Source organism: Amphiura filiformis, chromosome 1, assembly GCF_039555335.1.
Source record: "Amphiura filiformis chromosome 1, Afil_fr2py, whole genome shotgun sequence".
NCBI lineage: Eukaryota > Metazoa > Echinodermata > Ophiuroidea > Amphilepidida > Amphiuridae > Amphiura > Amphiura filiformis.
The window spans coordinates 67,461,435-67,489,281 of record NC_092628.1 but is presented as its reverse complement, the minus strand read 5'-3'; the positions used below and the strand labels follow the sequence as shown (position 1 = coordinate 67,489,281).

The 27,847-nt window shown below is 37.2% G+C and overlaps 1 protein-coding gene across 1 annotated transcript in view; it reads right to left on the bottom strand.

The window, feature by feature from the left end:
- Positions 1-24,754, bottom strand: part of LOC140151641 (uncharacterized) — a 57,654-nt gene extending 32,900 nt beyond the window's left edge. Inside the window, 3 exon segments of the mRNA XM_072173988.1 lie at positions 10,493-10,594; positions 23,867-24,187; positions 24,190-24,754. Of these exon segments, the coding sequence (XP_072030089.1) occupies positions 10,493-10,594; positions 23,867-24,187; positions 24,190-24,606 (840 nt within the window). The 5' untranslated portion in view covers positions 24,607-24,754.
- Between the last annotated feature and the right edge of the window lie 3,093 nt (positions 24,755-27,847).

The window sequence follows — 27,847 nt, the reverse complement described above, 5'->3', positions numbered from 1 at the left end:
ATTGCCAAATCATTTGAAAATTAGAAACCAGTTTCTTTCAATTATGTACATAGTTCTTAATACAAGGCCCGTGGAAGCGGTGGGGCAGCCGCGGGCCAGGGGGCATTCTCCCCCACTTTTTGTCAAATTGAAGAAGAAGAAGAAGAAGAAGAAGAAGGAGGAGGAGGAGGAGGAGAAGAAGAAGCAGAGGAGGAAGGAGGAGGAGGAGGAGGAGGAGAAGAAGAAGAATAGAAGAGTAGAGTAGAGAGTAGAGTAGAGTAGAGTAGAGTAGAGTAGAGTAGAGTAGAGTAGAGTAGAGTAGAGTAGAGTAGAGGAGAGGAGAGGAGCAGGCCGGATTAGGGGCCCTCCACAGCCACTATACCCTATCAGGGGGTCCACATCTAGGAGCAAATGTAGTGTACAATGTACATAAGCATAAAGGAAAATAACCAAAAGAAAAGTACCGGTAAGGAAAGGGGGAGAACAAGCTCTTGAAAGAAAGACACAGTTTACACATACACCCATAACTTCTAATTTATCATATTGGGTAGTTTTTCTTTGTTTCTTCTCATTTAAATTATTGAGCCTGGTTTATTTATTTATTAATTTTTTTCTCTTTTCTCTTTAATAACCCTTTTATTATTTCACTTCATTTCATTTTGAGGTATGACTTGCCCAACTGCCAATATTAAATACTCAGTAGTGATGCAATCTAATTAGCATTGATCCATGCTCTCAGGTACTTTACACGTCCAGCCATAAATTACATTCACTATGTTCACTCAGCAAAAGTAACATACAGTGTGCAACTGTGCATTTCATTTTTTGTGTGAATTTTGCACAAACCCTTCACGTTTTTGGATATGGGGGGGACAGGCAATGTTTTGCATGATCAGCCAATGAAAAACTATAATCATATTCAAGTAACAATTCTATAATCAGAACACCACCATTTCATACATAAAATTTACACAAACTATATGCAAAGAAAATTGCAATTAAATAACAAGCAAACTGCAAACAAGGAACAAGGAAAGAATCAAATGAACAAACAAAAATACCCAATGATTATTATTAACTACTGGTCCATTAGCGTGTTTCTACCGAGCAAACATTTGCCACTGAATTCAAATTAATTTGGGGTGATGCAAGGAATACACAATAACAGCCTTAGTAGAAACAGATCAGGTGAAGGTGAATGCAGGGTGATGCGAGTGAACCTCACCATCAACCACCTTTTGAAGTGGTTAATACTATAATAGTAGTGGTGAATATGTGGTGACGTTCGCAGTAGAAACAGATTGGTGACGATTCGGCGGGTGACACCGGAAGCTAGCTTACTACTACAGGGCGAGCAAGTTGAAAGTCATTAAAAACAAATTTCATTAAATATGTGAGTAGTGAATTGTTACCCTGCATTTATGGCAATGTGAGGTGCTCAGTACAAACATGCTCTTGAAAGATGTTTTACAGAAACTTGGCCAAGCAAAGTTACTTCTCCATTGGTTTGGATTCTAGAAGCAAATATTGGAGGGATGCACCATTTGACTTCCAGGGGGGCTGAGTTGAGGTTGGGGAATGTTTTCTTTTGCAGACTTTTGGTTTGCTCTATGATTTTTCAAGCATTTTTGTATACACAGTTACGTGGGGAGTATTTTTTATAGATAGTGGGGTATTTTTTGTTATATTTTTTTATAGATAGTGGGGTATTTTTTGTTTAGTGACAGGGGGAAAGTCCCTAATCACAGTTGGCTCATGGTGCATGACTTTCAGGGTTGTGGACTGCCAAACTACCTAGATATTTTTATTCATCCAAACAAAAACAAAACATAATTCAGACCTAAAATTTCACTCAAGTAATGAGAAATATATGTGCATTTCGCTTGATAGCAAAATTTGCATTTTGATGGGGATGAGGGGGGATGAGGCTTTCAATAGGGTCAAACACCTTTAAAAAGCATCTTGCATTACAGCTACATGTAGTAACCTACATTATCATCAATGAAGTGACCATCTATGAGGATCAGTAAAATGCACCATATAACCATGGGATAAACAATGCTGCAATATTGGATAAAGGGTGTGCAAAGATAACACAAATCAGGAGAAAGGAGGAGAAAAGGAAACATAGAGGGAAAGTGAGGGGGACTTATAAGGTAAAGAGGAACAACAGGGCAAGAAAAGGAGAGTAGAAAATTTGGGTGATAAATGGGGAAGTGGAAAAAAATAGAAGAGAAAGAGCAGGAACAATATGTGTGACAGCATTGAATTTGACAATACAACCTGTCACATTAATCTTTTCTGATTTATCTTCCTGTGTTGATCAGTTCATCTTCCTAATCAATATCAGCCCAGCCAGACATATTATGTATTCTCCACGGCAGAACTCTCTCTAAATAGCACTGCTGTCTCACAACATCATGTATTATTTGAGAAATCTGGCCTACATTTTGGCCTCCTCACAGAAACACTATGAAAAGAAATGATGTCAAGTCGTCGCTGCATAGCAGTCAGCACTATAAATAGCCACGTGCATGGTTGTCGTCTAAGATGCGTACACTGACTGGCGTTGTCGGGCAGTGTCTCATCCCAAATTGTCTTGCCTCATCACTAGACTCTACTCACATATTGTTTACTTTATGTGTTCTCAAATATTGGTCAACCTAATTCATGCCCCATGATGCCTTGCAAATGATACAAGTCTGATGGGTCTAAAACACATAATATCAGCCATTTTTCCCCAAAACCTGTTGAACACTGAGAATGTTGATCTTATTTCAACATATTTTCCATTAAGATTTCAAACAGTAGTGTCTCCCTTCATATCTAGTACATGTAATTAGAACACTGTAGTCTCCAACACACATTCTCCAGTATGAACAACAAATTACATGTATGTTTATGACTATAACATAAGTTTATAGTCCAGCAAAATAAGCTAGTGAAATTTCATATTCCACAAAAAAATGACCATTTGCCCATTTAATCATGGACAGTAGAAAATAAATTATTTTCTACAGTCCATGATTTAATTCAATCTTGTTATTTTATATATAACCTACCCAGTGGTACGCATTAATTGAAAAATTTTACCCCCCTGTATTTTCAATTTTCCCGTGCACTGCCACTTTTTAAAGCACCAAATTGTGCACCAATTATATTTCATTCATCACAGTTCATGAAATAGACCTAGAATTTACAAAATTTAGTAACCGTTAAAAATAATGGAAAGTGGCAGTGACGCATGAACATTTTATCACACAAAAATATCTCACCTCAGAATGTATATTGATACTTTTGACTGTGCATAAGACACATGAACTAATCAATCTATACTGGGCTAATTAAATCTTACATCATTGAATTGTGCTCAATTGCCGGGAGCTCATCTCTCTTTAGACAAAAACAAGTCCAATCATGTACTCATATTTACCTGCTGATAATATTGGACATGTATGCAGGAAGGATGCTAGAAGTGGCTAAAGCTGATTGCACACACACACATAGATTAATTTTTACACAAAAATCTATTTAATAATAGAACAGAAAAGAAAAGAAAAATGGAGAAACGATTGGCATTTGGCAGTATCAATGAAAGCAGGTTTTTTCCTTCTTTTTGAATATTCATCACTCTAATGACTTCACAATGACAGGTGCAAGCAAAACTTCTGCAAGGGAAAATATATAATTTCCAATCATTATCTTGAATTTGAAAATGAACAGAATGTCAATGTTTATCATGGGTACAAAACATGCATAGTATTGGTCCTGTGGTTCTTGAGATAACTTAAAGAACATAAATATTTGACTTTTGTAAGAAACTTGCAATCAGTAGATGGAGCATTAATGCTGTTTATATGGTACTGCCAGGCACATCGCTGGCTGTGATATGCCATGTTGTGACTTGCCTAGGATTTCACTCACTCCTCTCAAACATTTTTATTTTCGAAGTGACTTTCTACTTTTTCTCCTAGCACTACTTTCAGGCTTTTATAATGCATGTAGGGTGACTATTATTTCAAGGCAAGAGTGCATTGATACAGAATTCTAAAATTGCGATTTTGCTCTGAATATTGGGATTGTACATACACTTGGCGGCAAACTTGATGTTTTGCACGTCAGACATTGTTTGCAACAAGAAAAATAAGAAGTGTTAGACTGCTGTGAATGAAAAATCAAAACACTTGAGATTTTGCCAAAGAATCTGTACCTAATGTGTTGTTAACAAAAGAAGAGCAACTTATACAGTAAACATGTATCTGTCCAACATAATCAGTGTATTGCAAAACATCACCTGAAGAATGCTTTAAAGTAGCAGTGGTTGCACTCAAATATTGAGACAAATAAAGCTGACACAAAGGAGAAATGGTATAAGGAGATCCCAAGGCTTGATATAAGGGATGTCATTCCCCCACCCCCATGTGCATGATCTTTCTCAGGAGAGCGAAAACTTTCATTTTGATATAAATACTGGAATTAACTGAAGAATTGCAAGACCGAACTGTGGGTCGCGACAAGTTCAATTTTTGTAAACCATGTTTTCTATTATCTTTATCTTACCAATTATCAAAATTAACATAAAACATTCAAATTATGAGAAAACTCTACGGGATCGGATAGCAACGTTTGCACAGCACTTTTTGTGAGACATGAGAGCACATCAGATTTATCGAATTGCATTCTGAATACGAGAAATGTCCTTTTGATTTTTTGAAATTCGCCATAAAATACAAATTTGAAAACCAGCAATACTGCCAGAGTTGAAGCCCCATTCAAATGTACATCAGTAGGTAATTTCTTTGAGAAATTATAGAGTCTTGTAAAATGTTATTTTGTTTTTAATACACAGCTTTTGGCTTAACCAATAGGCTAAGTTAGCACATCTACATGTATGACACTAACAAAGGTGCTTAAACTTGAATTCTGATGATTTTTATGATCCTCTGGATGAGCAAATCACTGAATACCTATGCAACAACATGTTTGACAAAAACAATATATTAATGTCAAAGTCACCTCTCCGATGATTTTGAGAAAGGGGAAATCAAGTATTTTTAACTTCAGAGTATTGTTCACTTTCGTTATCAGAGATCAAGGAACTGTGCCCATGCAGAAACCTAATTTAATTTTGAGAAACTTACTGTACATGTATGTACACAATTTAGATATCACATAGGCCTACATGTACATTTTAGTACAATACCGTATTGCACAATATTTTTACACAGTAGCCTACACCATAGATCGTCAATGCCTACATAAAGTGAATTTTGAGTTAATGCCAAACTGCATGGACCAAAACTGAGGTCTGGCTCAGATGTGAAATAAGTCATGTACAAGTTTGGCTGAGTGTTATGACATAGAAGTCATGAATGTTTTTGTATACTATTAGGTGTCAGGAAGTGTTTGCTGTGATTTGAAACAACCTGATCTTCTAACATGTCTTAAGGGGGTACTACACCCCTCGATAAATTGGCGTCGATTTTTGCATTTTTCAAAAACTAATAACACAGTGGAAACAAAAGTTGTGTATATTATAGGGGCAAGGAATCCAATTACTACACTGGAATTTCAGTGACCCAAGACAAGCGGTTCGTTATTTATGATAAGAAATAAGGTACCGCTAGGATGTATCTCATTTCCTATCATATATACTGAACCGCTTGTCTTGAGTCACTGAAATTTCAGTGTAGTAATTGGATTCCTTGCCCCAATAATATACATAACTTTTGTTACCAGTGTGTTATTATTTTTGAGAAAAATGCAAAAATAGTCACAAATTTACCAAAGGGTTGTAGTACCCCCTTAAGGGCACAGCATGCTCACATTATAAACAAGTCACAATCCTTATATAAATTATACTTATTACTTAAACTTCAAAGCAAATAAGCACATCACATAATTACGTTTTTAAAAGTTGAAAATCTTTTAAAAACCAGATTGTCTCAGCATCAGGGGAGCTTGGGCGTTCATGTGCAGCCAAGTCTGGAGGATTATCCTATCATTTCCACTTGAGCCATATCAAGTCCTCTTGAAAGTTTATGCTATTGATTTGGGTCATGGTATTGGAATGATGTAGGAGTTGTTGTGTTGTTATAGCAACAATCCCAGATTCCTGGCCATTCAGATGGCACTTTAGTGGGATGCAGCCAATCAGGTCTCTGCTTTAATTCCATTTCCTTTGTTGTGTTCATACATTTCTTAGTGAGCCACTTGCATTTGCTTCTCCGATCATGCTGGACCAAAAAATCCCACCCACCCTCCCAGTAGCTGGAAGGGTAAATCAGTTATCTCATTTGTCAAAGATGCTTCAATAAAAGTTATGTCAAATTATGCTACTCTCCGCTTTGTCTGGAGTCCTGAAGAATCTTGTCAGTAGATAGTCTCCACTTTCTACTACGCTTTGTGATGGCTTAATGAATGCTTTGTATGGAGTTTCTTCAAATCCTGAAGAATCTCGTCTGTAGATTGTCTCCACTTTCTACTACACTTTGAGTTGGCTTAATAAATGCTTTGTATGGAGTTTCTTCAAATCCTGAAGAATCTCATCAGTAGATTGTCTCCACTTTCTACTATACTTGGGTTAATGAATGCTTTGTCTGGAGTTTCTTCAAATCCTGAAGAATCTCGTCAGAAGATTGTCTCCACTTTCTACTACACTTTGAGTTGGCTTAATAAATGCTTTGTATGGAGTTTCTTCAAATCCTGAAGAATCTCATCAGTAGATTGTCTCCACTTTCTACTATGCTTGGGTTAATGAATGCTTTGTCTGCAGTTTCTTCAAATCCTGAAGAATCTCATCAGAAGATTGTCTCCACTTTCTACTACACTTTGAGTTGGCTTAATAAATGCTTTGTATGGAGTTTCTTCAAATCCTGAAGAATCTCGTCAGTAGATTGTCTCCACTTTCTACTACGCTGCTTTGTCTGGAGTTTCTTCAAATCCTGAAGAATCTCATCAGTAGATTGTCTCCACTTTCTACTATGCTGCTTTGTCTGGAGTTTCTTCAAATCCTGAGGAATCTCTTCAGTAGAAGAGAGATTTCTGTTTATTTAATAATTGTGTTATAAATATTGTTTTCCAATTCAATCCTCTGTTTGATCCAAAGAGGTATCTGTATTTGCTTAAGATGAAATTTGGTTAAATGTGATACAGAAGTCAATTCTTGCATGTCCAGCATGTATGGTTGGCTTGCTGTACACATTTTTCCAATATTAATTCTTGTATTGTGTTATTAATAATATTTATTGGAAGATAAATAATTTAGTATGCTTGCTCTATTTATAGTATGTCTTAATTGCTATAAAAGTGCTATATTAAATCTTGTATTGTGTTATTAATATTATTTATTGGAAGATAAATAATTTAGTATGCTTGCTCTATTTATAGTATGTCTTAATTGATATGAATGTGCTATGAAATCTATCATTATTTATCTCAATTATATATATGTATATGAATAATAATAATTTAGTATGCTTGCTCTATTTATAGTATGTCTTAATTGCTATAAAAGTGCTATATTAATTCTTGTATTGTGTTATTAATATTATTTATTGGAAGATAAATAATTTTGTATACTTGCTCTATTTATAGTATGTCTTAATTGCTATGAAAGTGCTATGAAATCTATCATTATTTATCTCAATTAATTATATTTATGTATATGAATATAAAATTGTTGAATGGTTATAAATAGCTTAATAAATGGTCCTCATGATCGTGAGGGCAATGCGGAGTCTAATCATTGCTTTGTTGTTGTGTTTTCCTGATGTCTCGAGACAATTACCCCTAACTGTAAATTTATGCATCATAGTTTAAAACTGAAATAGTAAACCCAGTTTTGTTCTGAAAATTTTGATACCTCATTTCGTCACTGGGCGGGGAAAACCTCATATGTACTTTTGGCCCTTCAACATGGATTAAGTCTTGTAGGTGTAGACTTTATATTGAAGAGGTTGCTTCATCCATGTTCAAGGGCCAAAAGTACATGCAGGAAACGCCTCATTTTACTTTTGGCCCTTGAACATGGATAAAGCCTAGTAGGTGTAGACTTTATATTGAATAGTTTGCTTCATCCATGTTCAAGGGCAAAAAGTACATAAGAGGTTTTTCCCGCCCTGTGACGATTTGTTTTAATAGCTTGAATTTCTTTGTCATGATGATCCTTTGAATGAAAAAGATGCAGATTCCAAAATTGCACAAAGTTTTATTGTTAGTGTGCCTGGTCATCAAATGTCATCCTTAAACAGTTCCGGTGACGATTTTGCAGGTGACATCGGAAGTTAGCATACAGCACGAGCATTCAAAATCTGACCTTAAAGGTCATAAAAAATATTTTCTGGACTTCCGCCTTCTCCACTAAATACACAAATAGTGAATCATACCCTACATTTACAGCCCAGTAGAAACAACCCGATGAAGGTGAGGGAATTAAAATGCGGGTGAAGGTGAATTTGTGGTAATGCGAGTTGCTCAGTATAAACCCGCTCATAGTGTAACTTTTGAATCGGCATCCCTTTTATTCAAAGAGTCACCATGGCCAGTTGGCCACACATTGAGCTATTCAGAGAATTAAGGTATTCAACATTTGCAGAACAAACTGGGTTTGTATTTTCTTTTGCAGTTTAAAAATTTGATGCATGTATTTTGAGCTATGATGACCTCGTAATAAGGAGGGAGGGGGTAATTATGTTATGTGACGTGTTTATTGTTTAGTTTAGAATGCATCTGTGGCTCTGAAACAATCAATAATCTGACTACTTTTGGTGGTCTTTTTGCATCTTTTGTTTGTTGATGTTGAATTTTTACGAGGGTCATTCAAAAATTATGCATCCAATCCCCAACATACATTCTGTAGTATCTGCACTTCACTTCCCATACAATCTTTATTTCATGATTATATACAGAGACACACCCACTAATAGATACAGATAGCTGATTTTATAGTTTTATAGATGACCTCAATCTACAGGAAATGGTAGATATCTTAAATCATGAAACTTGCATAATGAAAAACATTTAATTTGATTATAATGTCCATATAATTGCTCTATGATGCTAAAGGCTGATGATGTTAGAATGGGTTGATCTAATGTAGCACTGAGCTGTGTTATTAGCCTACAGTATAAGATAGCCAAATAGAGCAGAGCTTGTGAGCATTCACTGGCTGTAAAGTATGAAGTAATTGTACATATGAGCCAGGGCCGTAGCAAGCGGGGCAGCCAGGGATGCCATGGCCTCCCCACTTTTTGAGAAATTTGTTATGTTTTTCTTTGTATCTTTGTTTCAATATGGGCATAGATTTGTAATTTGGCCGCCCCATATTTGTGATGGCCGCCCCACATCATTCGACCTTGCTACGGCCCTGATATGAGCGGTCCACAAACTGAGTCAGTTCTAGTTGAACATAGATTACTGTTGACATTCGGGTTGATTTGGGTTTTTAGTTTATCATAATTTTTAACACATTTCTTCTTTACTCTGGATTGATTTCAGAACAGTTAAAAGTTGATGAAAAGGTATTTTCAAATCAATTTTTTTTAAATAGGTCTACCTATATTTTCCTGTACCATATTTGAACACTTGTCTACGTCTACGCTGATACTTGGCAGGATCCAATTGGATGTGTGGCCAAGGAACTGTACCCCATTTCCAATGAACTGAATCTTGGTTTTGTTTTTACTTTGTCTGTGACAAATAGGAAATATATTAAACCATATTACATCCTAAGGTAGATATGGCTGGAGTATATTACTGATTTACATCCGAAGGTAGATATGGCTGGAGAGTTTATACAGTTGAGACATGAGGGTAACAGCATGTTTTGAATGGCCGCCTCATATTTTAACTTGCATGCTGTAAGTAACAACTTTTGGCTCTGTTGCATTAGTAGAGAGAGGTTGTGTCTGTGTGAGCTTGGTCCAGCCCTTTGCTTCGTACTCCATGCTCGCTAAGTCAGTGAGGGCCACACACTGTGGCTATGAAAATTCTGTTTGAAAGACACTATCAAACGTGTGGTATGTCTTGTGTAAAGAGATTCATGTTCACATTCTTAATTTGTCAAAATCTGTGTGCCACAATATGATGAACATTCAACTTTTCTTTCCATTTCTCTCATATTTTAAGTGCCAAATAGCTGACATCATGACATGTTAGGTCAATATGTTACTGTTAGGAAAATAATTCTCCTGATGATCCTATTATTCTAATGAAACCAAGTGCTAAGTCTTTGTCACTCACTGCATCTGCTCAGCAATGTCATGTACAGTCGGCCTACTTAATGTGAAGAATTTTCCTGCACATGGATTTGAACCTGGGACTTTTGAAACCAAGTAGATGTCAAACATTAGATGCGAAGGCTGCTATGCAATTAGTTGGTGCCAAGGAGGGTCATCACATTCAGTCCTGACAATCCACTCTACCTGTATGTCAGCTAGCAAGGGGCACAAGGTACACCTTTGTGTCAAGGTGTCTGTTGTTTTGTATCTGGGGCATCTTACCATGTACTTACCTTTAATACATATGTGTTGTCCTTTTCAGGTAGTTCTAAGGCTGTTGTTTCCCTCGCTTCCTCAATCATGAAACAGAAAATCCCAGTTTTAGGTTTGGCTGCCTGCAACACCAAATGAACAAGAGAGAAATATGAGAGAAAAATGTATTAGCCATTGCTGGAAATATAAGAAGGTTAGCATTATACACAAAATCAAATAATGTGTGCACAAAAACAAGCACTTTCTATGTTCATTGTACCCCAGAAAAGTTATACATTAATTACTGGGAATTGCAGCATAAAGTGACAGCATTTTACGTCAAATTAATGCAACACATTGCAAATGAGGCAGTACTGTAGTTTGAATGTTCTAAAACTATGAAAATAGTAGGATTACATTGTGTAAACAGGTTAAAGTGGGGCTTACTACACGTAACATGTACATGGTATCTTTGCAAATTTTATGACCACCCCCGAGGGTATTGATTGATTGGTCATGAGACTTTTATTGTGTTCAATTATTGTACATGTATTGAAGAGTACCACAAGGATCTGTGTTAGGCCCCATATTTTTCACTGTATATGCATCACCTGTATTTGAAATTGCTCGTCATCGTAACTTCATACTTATGCAGATGATACACAGCTTTACCTTTCTTTTGATGTAAATAAACCCAAAGATGAAGACTTGGCTCATCAGCGTATTGAAAACTGTATTTCTGATACGATCATGGATGAAAAATGATAAAATAAAATTTAATGATGACAAAACTGAATTGCTCATAGTATCTTCTAAAAACTCTCAAAGTAAGATTCATCATCATCATCATCATCTTCCGATACTGTGCAGAAACCTCCGCTGGAGTATACTCGCAAATTAGTTGTGGTGCATTCAAGTAAGTGCAGACGAAGACTGGTGCTGAAACAGTGCAACAGTATTCAAATTGGATCTTCCACTCTATCTTCTTCAACCAGTGTGTGGAATTTAGGAGTATGTTTTGATTCTACACTGTCAATGGATAATCATATTTAAAAAGTGTGTCAATCTGCTTATTTTCAAATCTGGAACCTACGTAGTATTAGGAAACTTCTGTCAAAGGATACTGCCAAATACTACTTCATGCCTTCATTACCTCGCGCTTAGACAACGGAAATGTTCTACTAAGGGCTCATATTGAAATATCCTACCACGTTTTCACACAGAAAGAAGGCAGGATTCCCCTCGCTAAGCGCGCGCCTTAGGAAAGCTCGGTCAGGAAAGCGCGCTCCTAATTTAAGTCAGTGAAGTGGCTAATTGCAGTGTTATAATCACACAGGATTTTAACAAAAGGAGGCTAGCACAGGAAAGCTGCAGGATGGCGCACACCTTCCTGTGTAAGGGAATTTCAAAAAGAGCCCTAAATGGAATTACTGAACAACAGCTTAGGAACGTCAACTTGTACAGAACTCTGCCGCACGTGTTTTGACAAACACTTGCAAATATGATCATATCACACCCATTCTTATGAATCTGCACTGGCTTCCTGTATGTGAAAGAATTGAATTTAAAACTCTTCTTCTCACATGGAAAGGATTAAACAATGTTGCACCATCTTACATCACGGACCTTCTCGTTCCATACGCACCTGCACGCACTCTTAAGATCGTCAGATAAATGTTTATTAAAAATTCCACGATCTAATTATTCTGCGGGAGACCGTGCTTTTTCTACTGTTGCACCAAAACTTTGGAACTCACTTCCCTATAATCTGAGACAATCAATTTCTGTTGATCAATTCAAATCTGGACTCAATACTTTCTTATTCAATGCTGCGTATATATGTCAACTAATGTTTGATTATCATGCTTATACTGCAATGTATTTTGTTTTTCATGTTTTAAGGATTTTTTGGTTCATGTTGATTGTATTTTGTATGAATTTGTATAGAGCTAACAATTTGTATAGTTGATTTGTTTTATTCAGCTATCCTTTTTGTTAACTCTGTTTTCATGTATACATGATTATGTATTCTTGCTTGTGATCTGTGTTTTTGCGCCTTGGATTAGATTTAATTTTCTAGATAAATGGCGCATTATAAATGCTTATTTATTATTATTATTATTATTAAGAGAAACAATAACAGATCAGATGGGTGGGGTGTGTGGTGTTGGAGTCCACAGCGCACCTCCGAACCTTGGCATAATCATGATGGGATGTCGCCACTTGGTCCAAACCCATTTGGTCCATTGCCAGTTAGTCCATTAGTACTTAGTCCATTTCTACTTGGTCCAATTCCCTGTTAGTCCAATTGCCTATTGGTCCAAAACCCAGTTGGTCCATTACCACTTGGTCCAATTACCACTTGGTCCAATTGCCACTTGGTCCAAAACCCACTTAGTCCACTACCACTTGGTCCAATTACCACTTGGTCCAATTGCCAATTGGTCCAAAACCCACTTAGTCCATTACCACTTGGTCCAATTGCCACTTGGTCCAATTACCACTTGGTCCAATTGCCACTTGGTCCAATTACCACTTGGTCCAATTGCCACCTAGTCCAATTGCCACTTAGTCCAATTACCACTTAGTCCATTACCTACGAACTACAGCTATCTTATCTCAGTAGACCTAACAACTTCTTCCATATAGTCAGATCTGATCTCTCTCCAATCCACCCAGTCCTTCTGTACTATTACTAATCACAGCTCAGCCCAGAATCATCTAGATTATTCTTTTTTCATCATTTTCCCTTACGTACAAAACATACCTAAAGGGTAGGGGGAGTAAAATTAGAGATTGAGTGTATGTAAGAGGAAACTAAAAAATGATGATTTTATTGTTTAATATCTTGGAACAATCGAATAAAAATAATGTAAAAAAACGAAATAAACAAGCAGTGAAAACCTTTGTCTTATACATGTCTTAAATACAATTCTGAAACCATTGATATTGCCGTTAGTTTGGTTCACCTTCACAGTATCTGCTCACGCGAAGTTGAAACAATGAAATGACTGAGAAAACTAAAAGTCAAGATCCAGATCTCTGTGTATTTTGTTGCAGTTATAGTGTCAATCTGATTAATTTGTCCTAACATAATACCGGTACTTTATCTTTGATACCGTACCTGATTTTCTTTTACTTGCACACATTTTCCTCCCTTCAACAGAGTGTGATGACAAGAATTGAGAACCAATCTGACGATACAAAGTGCATTCAAAGAGTCAAATATAATAATTTGTCATTATTTATTGCACGATCAAGTGCTGCCCAAATTACAGATTGAAAAGAGCAGGAACAATTTTAAAACGTTTCTTAAAGCATTTACATCAAAAACATTCAAATTGCTCTAACTATTTTAAACCTGTACCTTCATTTCAACTTGTAAACGTGACTAGCTGTTGGGATGGGGCAGGGGTATGTATCATATAGAATAGTTTCCATTGGGTAGAGTTGCCGAAAGTTTTCAAAATTTGTTAATGTACGTATGGAGGGGCAGGATGGGGTGGAAAAGTTATGCATGTAAGAAAAAATGGCGAAAAAATTGATGACCCCTAAGTGGTGTAATTCTATTAAATGACAGACATTGGACTATACATCAATGGTCTAACTGATGATTGGACTAACAGGTAATTGGACCAAATGGTAATGGACCAAGAGGTAATTGGACCGAGTAGTATTGGACTAAATGAGTTTTGGACCAACTGGCAATTGGACCAAGTGGTAATTGGACTAAGTGGTAATTGGACCAAGTGGTAATTGGACCAAGTGGTAATGGACTAAATGAGTTTTGGACCAAGTGGTAATTGGACCAAGTGGCAATTGGACCAAGTGGTAATGGACAAAGTGGGTTTTGGACCAAGTGGCCATTGGACCAAGTGGTAATTGGACCAAATGGTAATGGACTAAGTGGGTTTTGGACCAACAGGCAATTGGACCAAGTGGTAATTGGACCAAGTGGCAATGGACTAAGTGTCAGTAGACTAACTGGCAGTGGACCAAATGGGTTTGGACCAAGTGGTGACAAACCATCATGATCTCAAACCAGACAGCAACATTACCAAACAGAGCGCGTATTGATTCTAATTTGGCTTTGAAATGGCAGGGCATTAGCATGTAATTAAATCTGGGTCGTTTATTAATTCTATTAAATCACACCTACCCACAGATGATTACACTAGAGCCTGCTTTGATGGGTGTCATCCACAAGGTAGGATCATTGCACTACACCACAATCCCAAGCAAATTAAAAATGGCTAATTAGATGACTATTATTGCTTCATGAGATTGGCTGGCAAATTACAGGAGGGGAGGAGGGTTTATACAAAGACCATTTTCCCCACGAGGCAAAAAAAAATTGTTGTGTTGCCCTCAAGTGGGAAAAATGGGAAAGTTGGACCTTCAGTTTTTTTTAATCCCCTCAAATATTAAATAATGTGCCTTCAATTAAGGGGACATTTGTCAATTTTGACTTCTGGATACTTATTTAGACATGTTAGATAATCAATTTAAGACTAGTCTTTCAATAAAATATCAATTTTAATTGAAAAACATTGATTTTTTGCCTGATGCACATATTTCATGAATATTAAACTTGTGCTGGGGTCTCGTCCCTATACTCTCTCTAGTCTCCGGGCTGCCTGGTCCAGCAGTAGTGTATAATGTTGTGAATGAATCATGAGGCATCTTTGACAAGGGCTACATTGGGGCAATTCCAAGCAAGCTCGTACAAATATACATGTAAGTCATGTCAAGTATGTGATTTTGGTCTCATATCAGTGGCCGTGGCCGTTCCCACCCGGGGAAAGGATTTAAGGAGCTAACGCCTAATATAGTACCATTTTTTCAAAATTGTTTATACTTTTTCAAATTTTTCCACCCTTTTTTCTTTACTAATTCTTTTTGCCACCCCTTCGCTTTTGCCGCCTTGTTTTTGCCGCCTTCTTCTTCTTTCGCCGCCCTTCGCTTTTGGCCACCCCTGTTGTACCCGGGGCTCATACTAAAGCCCCCCCCTAAAATATGCGCATGCATATTATTGCATAAACTGATAACTGATATCATAATTGTTACATGTAGATCCTAAGCTTTACACTAAGTGGCAAATTTAATATCCCAGATTACTAAACTCGGAGTATGCCAAAAAAAATGTTAGCGAAAAAAATACTGCTCCTGTGCACATTATTCCACAAGGCCAAGTTTGCATATTAGGTTGTTTGGAAAAGTTTCTCCTACTTTAGGACTATTTGGTACAGACTAGAAAAAGCTAAAAAAGCTAAAAAAGCTGAAGTTGTGCAACCCTAATTAATACACTCAACGGCCAATTTTGACATTTCATAGGCCTATTATGTACATGTATAATGCAGTATCTTGAATGTGAGACATAATGTCAAATTATGCATTTTATTGTTGTAAGTACTACAAATGGGATGCTCATTGAACTGAAAAATTTATGAAGTTCAGTGCATATTGTGGTCCTTTCAGAGCCAAGAATTTCACAAAATCATGATCGCACCGATGCTTGCACACAAACACACTCACCCCTACATTGTACATAAACAAAAGTCAGAGGGTATAAAAATGGTTTTAAAAAGTTGACCTTGATATAAAATTGGATCAATTGAGCCCATATTTATTGGTCGAGCTATGACTATGAATTTTAAAATATTGGTCGAGACGTAGCACAGAGAGATATTTCACCCATTGACTATGTACCAAAATACTATTTCACTACTGGACTTGCACACAAGACCACGTTATACCTTTTTCATGGTTGCACCAAAGCACAGGCAACCATGTTCAAGAGACAATACCAGGCAACTACCATGCAGGAACAAATGTGTATACCGTATTAATTCCAATAAGCGCCCAGAGCGCTTAACAAAGTTATTTTGGGTGGGCGCTTATTTTTTACCTTGTTTACCCAATTTTTTCGTAAGGGGCATTTATTAGAGACAAATTTACCTATATGTTATAAAAGGGTCTACAATGTAAACTGATACAGAAAATGTATCGCAAGTTTACACAGGACTTGTAGTCCTACAGCTATTTCACTGTATCGACATACATTTGTATATCTGTCACTTCAACATTAATGGTACCCTTTAGCAAATTGAAAATGCCCTGGATGGGCGCTTATTGGGGTATGGGCGCTTATTGGAACGAATACGGTACATATGTGACCCTCAGCACAACTGAGCCCGGATGTCGCCAATCATCATTTTTGAGATATTCAACCAAAATATTCTGCTTGAAATTAGCTTTAAAATGATGTATATCATGTCTATAGTACTTGACATTTAAGTAGTGAAAAATCAATCAATCCTTTGTTTCCTATTGTTTATTGTTAAGTTCAATGGAGCATATCTCAATAGTGGCACTGGCGACATCCGGGCTCAGTTGTGAGATGAGGGGTCACATATGGTATGTGTAGGAATATTTAGGAGAAGGTGCCCGCTCGAGTATTACCCGGGCAGGAAAATACATATGTAGAGCTAAATGCTAGGATCATTCATGGTTGACCAACGAAAAAAATTGTTCCGTGAACTTTGTCTTTAAAAAGACAAATTCTTGTTTTGCTTGTTTTTCCATGTGGTCCGCATTTTACTTACAATACCGGTGTAGTTTTTGTGCTTTCAACATCTGCAGATCGGGCGGGCCAGAGTATTTTGATAGGGGAAATGCACTTTTAATTTTGAAAGTTTTTGTGAGTGGCAACAGCGCCACCCTTCGCGGGAAGGGGGGCTGCATTATAAATAACTTTCAATTAATTTCACAGCCCGATTACCATTGATTACATTAATATTCTTTGTGCAAAAGTCCCCAAGAAGGTACAGTAATCCAGGGCCTGATGCACTGTATCATTGATCATATCATTCCTGTATGATCATTGATCATACAGGAAAGTGTACTAGTACCCTTTTTGTCTTCATGTATTTTATTCAACTTTTTCCGTTTCAAACAACAAGACATACATGTACGGTCTTAAAGGACCTGACACAAACATTTACAGACAACCACATTGACCACAAACACAAGACACTCATACTCCAATTCTAATGGCAACAAATCAAGCAAACTAGGTTATGTCTAACATGTATACGTCAAAAAAAAGGGAAAATAATATTAACTGATTTACATGTAGAGAATTTAAACAAAAATAAGCTATTCTAACTATGCATATAATTGAAGTGTGAAATTGAAGTACATGTATGGTGAAAATAATGCACATTGATGGGATTGTTATAAAGTATTGAACTTGAAGTACCCTGGTACAGGGTACATACACTTACTTCAGTGGTGATGATGACATAATAGTGATTCAGAGCTTTGGCTTTTGGGGTTTCTAAAAATGCAGCACTTCCCTGGACTTCCATGATCAAATACACACATTACTGCAAAATGTGATGAAAGTATAGCCTACAAGTTCTTGCTGGGCGTTCTTGCTTCAACCAAATATTGAAAGTTCACATCCTAATTGCCCACACATGAACGCATACAAAGGCTGTGTACAAAATGTTTAAAATCACATTGATTCAGGTTTTACATGCTACCTAGTTACAGTTACAGAAAGTTGGCAAAGTCTCTAAATCGGTTTTATCAAGGCTTTTAGTTTGCATTAGATTGTAATAATTTTCATAATATGTGATGCGAATCAAGCAAAATCAGTCGGACTCGGAAATATTGATTTTGAGATATATAGCCAAACAAAGGAAATATTTGCTTTTGTTTTCTCTTGTTTTGGAAACTCTTTAATTGCTCATACCTTTGGAACTGGTTGTTCAATTTCAATCGCGTTTTCTGCAAAATCCAGATTTGTAAATGCTTTTTATTTATAATTTTTTTTATTATTCTATAATTTTTATTATACATTTTGCTTGATCGCATCACATATTGTAATTAATTATTTTCTTGTTACATCATTTATGGAAATTATGCTAGTCAGCAGTTTGAATAACTGAGACAACTAAAAACAACAAACATGGAATGAACAACATAAAACAACCCAGACAACTATTAAAACAACAAGAATTACGTGTCTCATACATGTATTAATAATTAAGAATAAGATGGTGTGTAAATAATAAAGGTTTGTAAAATTTATACAAGTACCGTAACCACTCGGATATACGCCCAGCTTCGGCTATAAGCCCACCCCCTATTTGTCAAAACATTCTGGGAACAAGGGTGCACTCTGGCTAAGTTCTTAAATCAAATAAATGCTTTTCTCTCACATTTAAGAACAAATATGTGATGCAATCAAACAAAATCAGTCGGAATTCGACAATATGACATTTTCAATTTCTTATAGGATAGTAAACAGCATTTACAATGCTGCATTTTGCACAAAAAAAACAATGAAATTGAACAACCAGTTCCAAAGATATATATGAGCAATTAAAGGTCCGTAACCCGATCGACAGCATCATCCCCGATTTTTTTCATTGTTGATGAGGTTTTGGTATCACATAATAGATACTATTTTTCTCATTACTATCCTGAAATTTGACGCTCCAAGTCGATGTATTTCGGAGAAATCATGAATCACAGCGGTTTTTACAGGTACATACCAGTTTGTAAACAATGGTAAATACTTTGGATTTCTGGGAGGGAATTATGAACGAAATATCAGTCACCGCAACAGCTACTTTGGTTTCGCGTCATACACATTCTGTGAAAAGCGAACCACACTAACTGCTGAGGAGACGGTGCGCCGTATATATAGTTATGAAAACGGCAACAGTGAGCGTGGTGTGCTAAATAGCTCAATTGACTAGCGCGTTTGTTTTTACCGAGAGGTACCGGTTCAAAACCCGGTCTCGGAAGGTTTTTTTTTCTCCATTTTACCCAAACTTTTTTATATTCATTTGAAATGTACATATTGCAAGGGGAAATATATTTTGTTTCCTTTTTTCTGAAAGGGTACGAAAAAAAAAAACATTTTCCGTTCAATACGGGCCGGGCATTGTACAGCATGTCAGGCATTCGTCATTGCCTGCCCAGAATGCAATTCACATATACCAAGGTATTGGATTGCAAATTTGGCTATTTATTCACATTTACGCTGAAAATGCTCTCGTTTTTCACAAAGCAGCATAAAGGAGGCGATATTTGATATTATTATGTAATTTTAAAGACAATCCATATCCAAAACCAATAGGGTTACCCCCCTTTAAAGAGTTTCCAAAACAGCAGTAACAAAAAAATCAATATTTCCAAGATTTGATTTGTGAAATCTTTATTGAGGGATTTAAACTACTTCAGTGGCAAGCACTGCTTTCCAAGCAGGCCCTCATACAATGATATTTACAACAAGTTCCGACTGATTTTGCTTGATCGCATCACATATAAAAAATATCAGTTGATATCAAATTAACATTCCATACTTTAAAAAATGACATAGATGATAAAAAATTACTGGTACATCGGGCATATATACAAATGAGGATGATTGTTCTTATTTTTAAGTTCAAGTACTAGCCCCTCCCCAGTTATTAGCCCACCACCATTTTTGAAGTGAAATTGCCCATCTAGAGGGGTGGGCTTATACCCGAGTGGTTACGGTATATACATTGTAATATAAATAACATGACACAAAACTTTACAGCACAGCAGGCAACCAAAATGCTGGCAAAATATGCAAAGAAGCTCATTAATATTCATAAATATGTAAATAACATGACACAAAAGCTAAACAGCACATTAAGCCAAGTTTGAAGTTAGAGACCCATTCAGTGATCCCAGCACAAGTGTAAAAAATTAAAATTGTTTATAAATTGCTTAAAAGTGAAGGATAAATCATTCAAATTGTCATTTGGTATTTTTGAAATGACAAAAATAGCAACAAAAAAAGAAAACAGCAGTACTGACGAAGTTGAAGCCCCATTCAAATACATACACATTGTAGCTAATTTAGATGTACTGTCAGTATCTAAATTACAGATTTGTGTAAAATGTCTTATTTTGTCTTAAATACACAGCCTATTACCATAACCACTCGGGTATAAGCCCACCCCCTAGATGGGCAATTTCGATTAAATAATGGGGGGTGGGCTTATAACCAGGGAGGAGCTAGTACGTGTAGTTGATTTTAAAAATAAGAACAATCTTCCCCATGTAGATGCCTGATGTACCAGCAATTTCTCTAATATATATGTGACATGATCAAGGGGAATGAGTCGGATGTCGCTGATATTGATTTTGAGATATTAGCAAAGAAAGTGTTAAAATTCTTTTGTTTTATATTGTTTTCAGCGATTGATAAATTGACATAACTTTGCAAAGAAAAGTTGTATCGACATAGGGTTTTCAGTTTCTGAATTATGTCCTTTTTAGAAACATGTGTAAAACTCATTTTTTACCAGGGTCGACATGTGACTCATTCCCCTTGATCTTGTCACATGTCAATTTTCTTAAAAATAAGAAGAGTATGGTATATTAATTTTTAATTTGTTCTTAAATGTGAAAGAAAAGCATGAATATGATTTAAGAACTTAGCCAAAATTACTACTGGGCTATACCCGAGTGTTCCCATTCGCATTCCCTTGTTCCCAGAATGATTTGAAAAATAGGGGGTGGGCTTAAAGCCGAAGATGGGCTTATACGGTATATAGCAAAATTCAGCTTCAATTTGGGCTAAAATAGTCTAAAATTGAAATTTTCTCCCCCGCTTGGCAAATGTACAGTCCTATAATCTAAAAACTTGGCCACTTGAGTGCACAACTGCACATACTTTCCTCACTGCGTTTGGGGGCCTTCAAATTTTGGCCTGGCCCAGGGCCCCCAAAAAGGTACAATGAAAATCCGGCCCTGTTTGTAGACCCAAACTGTGGTCATAAAAAAAATATTGCTACATGTACACTATATTTTTGTGAAAAATTAGGCTTATCATCACAAACATCTACATGTAGACCTCAGCATCAAAGTGCTGTGTAACAGGAACATGCAATACATCATACTTCATAGTACTGTCCCCATCCAAGTAAATAGGCCCCAGATTTAACTTTTTACAAAAATGATGAAAATTAATTCTGATTGCTCATTGAAATTAAAGTTCATCTGTGTTGGTATTTGAAAATAATGGCTGAACCGCTGAAGTTTAAAACTTTTGATCCATTGAACACAAATGTACTGGTATTTACCTTGGAATTGTTTGTAGAATGAAGTTGTATGCACACATCGAATGTGTGTCATCGGCCCTCAAGACACACACATACAGGCATAGAGTTCTGCAGTAGCATGTTTGTTGACATTTTTTTACTGTTTACTTCCATGACAGTTACCATAACAATGACAACTCAAATACAAAGGATGCTTTGGCAATCTTAAAGGGGCATTTCGTGATCCACAGCCTCATCCCCCCACTTTTCTCAAAAAAAGTTGAGATTTTTATATCACTGGAATAGGCCTACTCTGGCTACATAATGTTTATGTACAAAATATTTCTTGCAGATTAATTTGTTTAGCAAAGATATCGCTGAAATTTGAATTTCGTTCTGGTGCACCAGAACGAAATTACAACGTATTGTCTATGGAGCAGTGTAATACACATAATCATGCATAACTCGCAAACGCAAAATCGGAATCAACTGAAATTTTGGGAATATGCTTTTTTCGTGGATATGTACTGAAAAATGTCATAAAAAGAGGATGCTAGGATCACGAAAATACTCCTTTAATGTATTGTTATGCAATCAAGTTTATCAATCTTACAATGAGCAAAAAGTCACTTTATTTACTACTGTAATTCGGTACCCTCAAACGTAAATAAAATATTTTCTATACCGGCATACCGCCCTCCCCATATTTGCCCCTCCCCCTTTTAACTAAAAGGAACATAAACAATAATAAGACTAGGGGAACACAGTTCTTCGACAAGACAATGGACATCTCCATGTTCCCTTATCTGCGCCAATGGCCCTTATGCCTGCGTTCGTTTAACCCGCCTTACCCTTACGTAACATCACCAATGTTATGCAAATCGGGTCCCTGGCTCATAATAGAAAATTCATCAGTCATACCATTCAAGTACCAATATTGATTAATTACCTCAAGTGGCTTACTGCAGTGACCAGATATGACCTGTGTGATTTTCATGTTATTTTGCAATACCAAAACCATGTTTTCCCTGATTTTGGTATGAAATTGAGCAAATAGAATTCAATGTTGATGTCAATTGGAGTTATTATACACGATGTAAGGGCAACTAAAACTGATATAGGTAAGTTTTATCTGTTTGGAATCTGCAATGACTATTCTGAAGGAATTACTGCAATGCAGGAAAGTTGAGACCAACTCATGGCCCCATGGACATGGTGTACGTACCGTACTGGTTTTCAGTACGGTACCCTGTTTTCCCATGGGTGACTGTAGGAACCCATGGATTTGATCCATGGATGTAGAAATTGTATCGGGGCACAGGATAAGAATGTCCAGTTTCTATAAATCTCTTGGGACCTGACAAAATTGTGATAGTTGGGAGTGGACTTCTTTGCTCCTTTCTTCTTCTTGCTATTTTTTCTTCTAGATGGATTTTAGACTATGCTCCATGGACCCAAGTGTTTGTCCCTTACAGATCAACCTGGGTAAACAAACAGTTGCAAGCACCCTCGCTGATGAAAGCCCATTTGAAAATACATTTTGGTGTTTGGATCAATAACTTTAATCATCAACACATGTTCTGGGTCGGTACCCATTTTTAAACTTTAAAATGTCATCATGATTTCTCACAACATTCATGAAATCAATTACCAAGTCATGATACAAGAGTGTTCAAAACCTTTAAAATTCATACATTACATGTACACACTTAGTCTCTTTATTACAATGTAAATGTCAAGTTTCAAGAAAATTAAAATAGACCTTGGTTGTTATCACATGTATGCACTGCCAGTGTTTGTGTTTTGGGGGAAAATGTTCAAATTTCAAGAATAAAATACCGTAACAGAGTCATAATTTTCAAGCCAATCTTTAGCACCCTGTGCCCATGCATGCATGGCAACCTTGTTTGTTCAAGATTGCCTGCACTGGTGGTCTGCTACCTGTACAATGTACGGCACTCTGAAAATATTTATTTTGAAACCTGTCTACTTAACTTAAGTTAAGGAATTCACATAAATTTGACACTTTTAGTCACTCAAAGTAAAGCTAAATTCACCTCACACAGACACAGTCATGTCAAGTACGGTACTGTTTTGAATGTTGAAACACAATTCCATTATTCAAATGCAGGCTTACATGCTTCTTGAATGGCATGCATGATTATGATGTACATTGTAAATGTACAGTTTATTAATGTTCAACAGAATTAAAAATCTTGGTGCTTGCTAGAAGGTTGCACCTTGTGACAAACAATACAATTTCAAAAGGCCTACTGTGTGACAATGAGGTGATTATTATATTACTTCAATAGGAAAACCCACCTTTGGTGGTGAATAAAAATCCAACATATAGCCTTCATTTCTTTTCACTAGCACCAGTCTGCTCCGCTCCCACTTTTGTCTGCCTTGATTATCCTCTCCGGACAAAAAAGTTACGATGCCTTCTCTAACAATGTCCTGCGGTAAATATTTTGCTCTCTCTCTTTCTGTCCCTTGTCTTCTAAATCTATTTCTAAGATTACTCGCTACATTGCGGAAAGAAAGTTTTCTACTGACAAGATTATCTCGTTGCAATGATCTGTCTTTTCTCGCATGATTATCTAAACTTGAGGCACGTGTATCACCGTTTGGGAGACTCCCCTTCTTGGACTAGATAATGGACTAACATTCCCATTATTTTCGACTTCACTATCTGATGGGCCATTTACTTCAGTATCAGGTAAACGACCCATACTAGATGAAGTTTGCAGATTACGTCTTGGTAAGGAATCCTCATTGTCTGTTTGTTGAAGCTCGGGAACACTACCAGCGTTAAAACCGCGACGTACCTCAGTTTCAAAATGCTCTAAGAAATGTTCTACAAATCGTTGTGCAAATCGTGTTCCATCTTGGTGTATATCTACGTTATCGTCTATATTCGTATGGGAAATATCGGCGCAGTATTGATGATACCTGCGTGCGAAAGAGGCAGCAGCTCTCTGTGCTTCTGTCTCACAAAATTCAGTCCATGTCGGTTGACTAGTACCACCCTCTTCGATGGATGTACCGTTCCAAGTCGACATGATGCGTTCCTTCATTGGATCTGGTCATTTGTTCATCGTATTAGAACCCTGCTAGATTAAATTCAGGATGGGAAATTTCATGTAGAAATGGCCATTACTCTGCATCAATCCAACCTGTCTGCTGGAATCATTTTAATTATTTCCTGGTTCATCAACAAGTCTGGCGATTTATACACAAGGGTGACATCCTGAGATATTCCAAGGAACAACAGCGTGAAATGTGTGGCGCTAGACCATTTATATAGTTCAATGTCTAGTTCATTCAGATCGGTCTAGTTCAGACCCTGTCTAGTTCAGACCCTGGTCTGGTTTAAAAGCCCATTAAGTTAAAGCCATAGGTCCGGTCTAACTTTAGACCTGGTCTCTGGTCTAACTATGAAGATTTATAGTTCCATGCTTTTTGGTATTTGCATATCTTGAATATTCCATATTTTTGCAGATCATGTTATGGCAAATCTTAATTAATTTTAGAAGGAGGAAAAGAAAAGATTAAAGGGATCCCTCCCTTACTATTTTTGCCCATTATCATGATGGAAAGGGCTTTAGCTGTACAATATGCGCGCGTAGCGCGCAAAAATGTTGTATTTTACACTATTTTGGCCCATGATCTATGAACCTATACCTCAACATCTGCGACAACAGAGGAAGAAATCAAGACCTTCTAGGGGGGCCTATATCAGCGGGCCTCATAACATCGCGGATTAATATCAATTATATTTTATTTGGAGAATTTTCTTGTGACATCAGTCTCGCCAGAAGTATTACAAATTATTAATTAAAGTGCTATACTTTGTCTACTTTCTTTAATACGCAAAATATATTAGACCAGGCAGATCAACTACACCACTCTTAACATGGGTCTGCTTTTCGGCGTAGTGGTAAAAGCTGGTAAAAGCCTAATAATTCCCGCCGATTATAAGCTGATCAAAGTATAGGCTATGATGATCTCAAGAAGGCGATAGGTGAAATCAACAAGAGAGACACTTTGGCTTAGGAGACTGAGCCGAACGAAAGAGGAGAAATGCTAGTTGATTTCTGTCAGGAAAACCATCTAATAGCTAATTCTAATCATCCTATATACCAGCAACAGGAGGCTCTACACATGGTCATCATCAGATCATACCATACGGAACCAAATAGATTATATCCTGGTCTAGAAGAGATGGCGGACTAGCTTCATGGTTGCAAAGACCTACACAGAAGCAGATTGTGGATCAGACCACCAACTGCTTACGGTATCAACCAAACAACTAAACAAGCCAACCGACAAGATATGCTAAAGCAACTCAGTGATGTAGGCCTATTGTTGTTTTGTTAGGGCCTATATTCTTCTACTTCTATACTGGATTTCTGGGCAGACCATTTTAGGTATCGCGCCCAGCGGCGCAAAACATCACATCTGGTGCAGGACAAACATAATCACTCCGGTCACTCTTATCAAATACTGACGTGGTGATCAATTAAAAATAGGCCTACTCGAAGACGATGGTTGAAGAACGAAGGAAAAATAACTGAGGGTGCATAACATTGAAGACTTGGTGCTGGACTAGTTGGTGGAAACAGCTGCTGATACTACTGAGCCCGTGTACAGCTCAGGTTGTCCCCTGTAGATTGCCTCCTAGATCTTATTGAAGGTCTGTGTTGATGGTGACATTACTACAGATTCTGGTAACTGGTTCCATATTGGTATGGTGCAGGGATGGAAACTATGCCTGTATGAATCAATTCTGGTCGAAATCACAGCATAGTGTTAGTGCTCAGAGTGCCTCGTTCTGGTGTTGTTTCGGGTATACAAAGTGGCTGGGAACATTGACTGATACTTCTTGCTTGTTGATATTATAGAGCATACACGTACACAGCTTAGCTACTGTAGGCCTACGTCTCTGCTCCAGAGTTTGTATAGACCAATGTCAGACCTTAAAGCCGTGACACTGGTTCTTCTGCGGTAGTTTCCTGTGACGAATCTTATGAATCTCCTTTGTAAGCTTTTGTACTCTCTCTCCAAACTATCAATCTCCTTTTGGTGGTGTGGGCTCCATACCGTGGATGCATACTCCAGGGTTGGGCGAACTAGTGAAGTGTACGCTTGTTGTTTAACACTCTGAGGACATCGGTACAAGTTTCTTTGAAGGAAATTTAGGGTCCGTTGCGCTTTTCCGGTCACCTGCTTTATGTGCTGTTTCCATTCAAGTCCTACGTGTATAGCTATATAGCTCAACTCCAAGGTATGATGTTCTGCTGTTTCTAACACTGTACCCATTATTTCATATAAGGCCTTTAAATTTTTACGATGTTTCTTTTTCTGATATGATCCGGAGAAGAGAACACTTTGCTGGGTTGAACCTCATCTGCCAAGTAGCTAACCATTGAACCAGCTTGTCAAGATCTTTCTGGAGGGTTTCTGTGATAATGCCTCTGTCTTCTGTTGTGGACGACCAAGTTTGTTCTCAAAAAGTAAAGATGGAATGCCGATTTTATCAATCTTGAGGAATTTGACATAGCTCCACAATCTTTTTGCAGGATTACTTCCATCTTCTTCAAAGAGTCCTTCCACATATTTGTTGTGAGCCTGTTTCAGGGCTATCTTCATCGTCCTTAAGTTTGTTACACTCTCTACAAGGTCTGCCGTGCCCGTGTCTCTATACTTCTTCCAGGCATTGTATCTTCTATACGCCTCTTACTCATGTCTTTGATCATCCATGGTAGATTCCATCTACCAGAAAGCAATTTAGTTGGGATGTGTTTGTCCGTTGCATTCTTTAAAGATTATAAAGAATCCTTGAACAGCTCCCAATTCTCTGAGCATGTTCTGTTCTCATGTGATGTCATGAACTTCATAGTCCTCAGAGGAGTGTTTCAGATCTTCTTCCATCTTATCTTTATTTGCCTTCTTTAATATAGATCATAAACTGTCGATCCTTGGTTTCTTCTTGTTTGTTTGAATATTTGTGTCACATTCAGCTGTCGCTGCTTCATGGTCACTCATGACTCCCGGTCATGACTATACTTTAGCATTTCTGACACTATCAGGCATTGTAGTGAGAATTAGTTCTTAGATAGGTATCTTTGTAGGCCTAGGCCTATATATTAAAAGTGCCTTGGGGACTTTGGTGCAAAGCGCTATTTTAAGCATTGTTGTCAGGCCCGAAACTAGGGGGGGGCGGTCCTTTTTCAAAATCAGCCCCCAAAATAAATTCTGGTTACGGGCCTGTTGTTGTTGTTGTGGTCATCATGGGGGAGG